The sequence below is a fragment of the Trachymyrmex cornetzi genome, unplaced genomic scaffold (genome assembly GCF_001594075.2).
Source record: "Trachymyrmex cornetzi isolate Tcor2-1 unplaced genomic scaffold, Tcor1.1 scaffold1905, whole genome shotgun sequence".
NCBI lineage: Eukaryota > Metazoa > Arthropoda > Insecta > Hymenoptera > Formicidae > Trachymyrmex > Trachymyrmex cornetzi.
Genome location: NW_017296534.1, coordinates 23,241 through 27,395, shown reverse-complemented (window position 1 = coordinate 27,395; position 4,155 = coordinate 23,241). Strand labels below are relative to the sequence as shown.

The 4,155-nt window shown below is 29.9% G+C and overlaps 2 protein-coding genes across 2 annotated transcripts in view; one reads left to right on the top strand and one right to left on the bottom strand.

Moving 5' to 3' along the window:
* LOC108759517 (uncharacterized) overlaps window positions 1-1,624 on the top strand; it is a 2,447-nt gene extending 823 nt beyond the window's left edge. Inside the window, exons 2-4 of the mRNA XM_018505000.1 lie at window positions 31-307; window positions 384-511; window positions 830-1,624. Of these exons, the coding sequence (XP_018360502.1) occupies window positions 41-307; window positions 384-488 (372 nt within the window). The 5' untranslated portion in view covers window positions 31-40 and the 3' untranslated portion in view covers window positions 489-511; window positions 830-1,624. The remainder of the gene's footprint in view (window positions 1-30; window positions 308-383; window positions 512-829) is intronic.
* Window positions 1,625-2,077: 453 nt separating this feature from the next.
* Window positions 2,078-3,998, bottom strand: LOC108759516 (uncharacterized). The gene is made up of 3 exons (XM_018504999.1): window positions 3,765-3,998; window positions 3,389-3,563; window positions 2,078-3,262 (listed from the first exon to the last, which is right to left on the bottom strand). The coding sequence occupies exons 2-3, from the start codon at window positions 3,559-3,561 to the stop codon at window positions 2,845-2,847; spliced, it is 591 nt and encodes a 196-aa protein (XP_018360501.1). The 5' UTR covers window positions 3,562-3,563; window positions 3,765-3,998; the 3' UTR covers window positions 2,078-2,844.
* Window positions 3,999-4,155: the final 157 nt, after the last annotated feature.

Below are 4,155 nucleotides of genomic sequence, written 5' to 3'. Positions count from 1 at the left end.
TTTTTAATTACAAATATTAATTTTAAACAGAATAAAAAACATGACAGGGTGGCCGAAACAGGTAGTAGAAGTCTTAATAGATGCATATAAGGATGAACCTTGTTTGTATGCAATCAACAATCCAAATTATCACAATAAACATTTAAGAAATGAAGCATTAAAGCATATTAGTGCTGTAGTTTCCACAATTAGACCATATTCTAATGAAAAGGATTGTAGTGTAAAGTTACATAATCTTAGAAACCAGTTTAACACAGAAAATGCAAAAGTGAGACAATCAATTAAGAGTGGAATAGGTACTGAAAATGTGAGTATATTAATTATTAATATGTGTAAACCATGGAATAATGGCGTATATTTAAAATTAAATATCTGTTTTATAGGTCTATAGGCCTAATCTATGGTATTATAACTCTCTTAAGTTTCTAGAGGAACATGTTATACCAAAAAAAGCAAATCATCGATACCAAATACAGAAGTTGTTGTAAACACAAGTACTGTTTCAAAACAGGTATATATTTATAATATCTACAATTGAAACTAATTACTATTTGCATCTATTATTATTCTATTTATGTTTTATGAAGCTTTTACAGAAAATCTGATTCTTAGTTATTCTTTATTAACAAATATTTTATCATTATCCAGAACTTTTTAATGTTTTCCTGCTGGATTACTTGTGTTTTAGTAAATTATTAGAATTACACCACTGAATGCAGTATTTCTAGTAATTTACCAAAACGTAAACAATTCAGTAGAAAAACATGTTTCGTGTGCCACTAGTTTTACGTTTAAATCTGCATTTATTTTTATCATGATTATTAATTAGATATTAAATTATGGGAAGAAGAATTAGATAATAATGAAATAACAACTGAAATCGGATATGTTGGCCTAAATGAGGGAGAAGAAATTGAAGTAAATGACAGTGAAATATGGACACTCGACGAATCAACGACTGATACAATTCCAAGTGTAACAACACAAAAACTGTATGCAACAAAAGAAAATCAATCAATATCTAGGACTTCAGCAGTATTGCATAGATAAATACTGCAAGTCCATTATCATCTTCAATAGAAAAACTAGTACCATCAACAGCATCATCTAGTGTGCTCAACGAAGGAGCATATACATCTTCTGGTCGTATCTCCAAAAAACGCAAAACTCAAAGTGATGATGTTTACGTAGATGCAATTCAATCTATTGCTCAATCTTTAAAAACACCATCGTCGACAAAACCTACCAATAATGTAGACAATGACGATACGGTTAACAATTGCATGAAATTTTTAGGTTCTCTTATAAAAGAATTGAAATGTCCAGAGTTAAAATTAGATCTTATGAACACTTTGGTACAAACTGTAATTAATATGAGTACAATGGACTTAGAAAGAGCCCAAAAATGAGTAATGATGTTTCATAACAGGTATTGCTATATTATGCATCATCTACAATGGCAGTAGGACTTAGTACTATAAAAAGTAAGTAGTAAATAAATGGACCAATTTTATTCTTACAATTCAAGAATCGATTGTGATTGGTCCAATTGCTTACTACTCCTTATTACTTTTTATAGCTATTGTAGATGTGTATTAGGTTCAATACCGGGCATATGCTTTTGAGACTGATTTTTTATTTTGTGCTGAAATAACTTTTGTTGTTTACATGTTCTATTATACATAATTTCAGCAATACTAATAATAAGCATAGTAATAATAAACAGTTTATTATATATTTCGTGATTATGATTTTGTGTTTATGTTTCGTGTTTATAATTTTAAATTTCATATACATACATGTTTTATAATAAAGAGATTATTTTAGAGGTCTAAAAGTTAATTTTAGCAAAGATTGTTCCTAGTTTTACATATTACTATTTGTACGAGGTACTATTAAGGTGCTTGTAAGAGGTATATACTGATAAAAAATTCTATAGGTGCCTATTATGATTTTATGTTTTATGTTATGTTACAAAAGCACAAATATAAATTTTTTAAGTACAAAATTATTATAGGTACATAGTAATAAAAATCATTATAAGGTACATAGTAATAAAAAATACCATAGATGCCTGTTGTGATTTTGTTTTATGTTATGTTACAAAAGCAGAAATACGAATTATATTTCAAGTACAAAATTATTAAAAATACACAAAAATACAAATTATATTTTTAATGAAATAAAAGTTAATTAACATCGTCCTTCTTGTATATATTTTTCTTGCCATGGTACAGCTCCTACCGTATTAAAGAATTCACAAAATTGATCCCTAATTGTACTAGTTGTGTTTGAACAATGATTTCCGCCTTGTCGTGATATGCCACTTATATTTGGTTGTATTATATCAGTTCTGTTTTTTAATTCCAATGGAACATACCGTGACACTTTTTTGTCTATAAGATAATTATGGAGCACGCAGCATGCATTAGTTATTAATTCTACTTTTTCAACTGAAAGGGGAATAATGTTCATAAGAATACGAAATCTGTTCGCCAAGATACCAAATGCATTTTCTACAGTTCTGCGTGCTCTGCTTAGTCTATAATTAAACTTTTCTTTTGGAAAGTAAGATCACGACCAGGATATGGTTTCATTATGTGTACTTTTAACGGAAAGGCATCATCTGCCACAATTACATATGGTAGAGGAGTATCATATCCTGGTAAAGGAGATGGTAACGGTAAATTTAATGTTTCGGAATATAATTGCGTAGCCAAAGAACTCTCACGAAATACGGAAGCATCATGCATGCGACCATTTCTTCCAATATCTACAAATAAAAATTTCTATTCAGCATCCACAAGACCAAGAAGTACGATACTATCTCTCCCTTTATAATTCCTATACATCGATCCTTCTTTTCTTGGTGGTCGAAAATTGATGTTTGCCATCCAATGCACCTATGCAATGAGGAAACTGCCACCATGTATTAAACTTTTCTGCTACAACTTGCCACTCCATTGCAGTTGATGGACAAGCGATTACTTTACTTTCGAGAACTGTTACAATAACTTTTAATGTCTCAGGTATGATCTGAGATAGTGTATTAGGAGCAATCCGAGTTGAATATGATAAATCTTGAAATGTATTACCAGTAGCAAGAAATCGCAGTGTAACACTTAATCTATCTCGAGAAGAGATGGCTTCTCTCATTACAGTATTTTGTTTCTGAATATAGGGCGTAACGAATTGTAACAGCTTCTCAAGCACATATTGTTCCATACGTATATAATTTAAAAAGGAACTTGGATCTTCAACACTAAAATACATAAGATTAATAATATATACAAGATGTAAATGTAAGCAGATATAGATCATTCAAATAAAATAATTAAAATGTTACATAAACATAATATACAATATATGAATAAATATTATCACACACCTTAATTCTTTATACAGCATTGTTAAGACATTTTGTCCTGTCTCTCTGCGTTGTAACCACATTCTAGTCCAAATTTTTCTTTTTTTTTTCATCTTCAATTTCTTCCGTTCTCTATCTATTGATAAGAAAAGAGCTACTGCAGCTAATTTTCTTCTCCTTTCGACTTCCATCATTTCTACAAGAAATATAGATAAAATTATCAATAATATGTGTAAATATACGAATATCTATTTATTATTATTATTATTATTATTATTATTATTATACAAATAAATTGTTATAAAATATATACATATATATGTATACATATGTATATATGATATATTTATATTGTATATTACTAAACTATCGTTATTATTTTTATGTTATTACTTACGGTTATTACTTTTAGGTTATTACTTTTATTTAACTAGCACCAAAACACGCAGCGAAAATAGCACCGTTTCTATCATCGAAAACCAGCAAGTAAATACGCATGACATCACGCAGCGTACAAAATCTCTAGCTTTGTAGCTAGCTTGTTTGCTCGCATGGTTAGGTCGCATGCGATTTAACATGAAAAAACGCTCCGTGTGCCGTAGATCTATTTACAAATTTCGCAAGCATGTCTAATGGCTACTGCACACTGGACGCGATGAGCGATGAGCGACGAGCGATATCCAATAAAAACTGCTTTTTCCTTAGAACATATACTACTGGAAGGAGAATAAGGCGCTGAACGTGATGCCAACATCTGTGCGAGAGAGAAAGGTATAGAGTAATATATG

What these genes read in the sequence shown, in the direction of transcription:
- LOC108759516 (XM_018504999.1), bottom strand. Translation starts at nt 3,561, where the DNA reads ATGATGGAAGTCGAAAGGAGAAGAAAATTAGCTGCAGTAGCTCTTTTC. An exon ending in ATGCTGTATAAAGAATTAAG is followed by an intron (nt 3,263 to 3,388) that starts GTGTGTGATAAT and finishes TATGTATTTTAG; the next exon opens with TGTTGAAGATCCAAGTTCCT.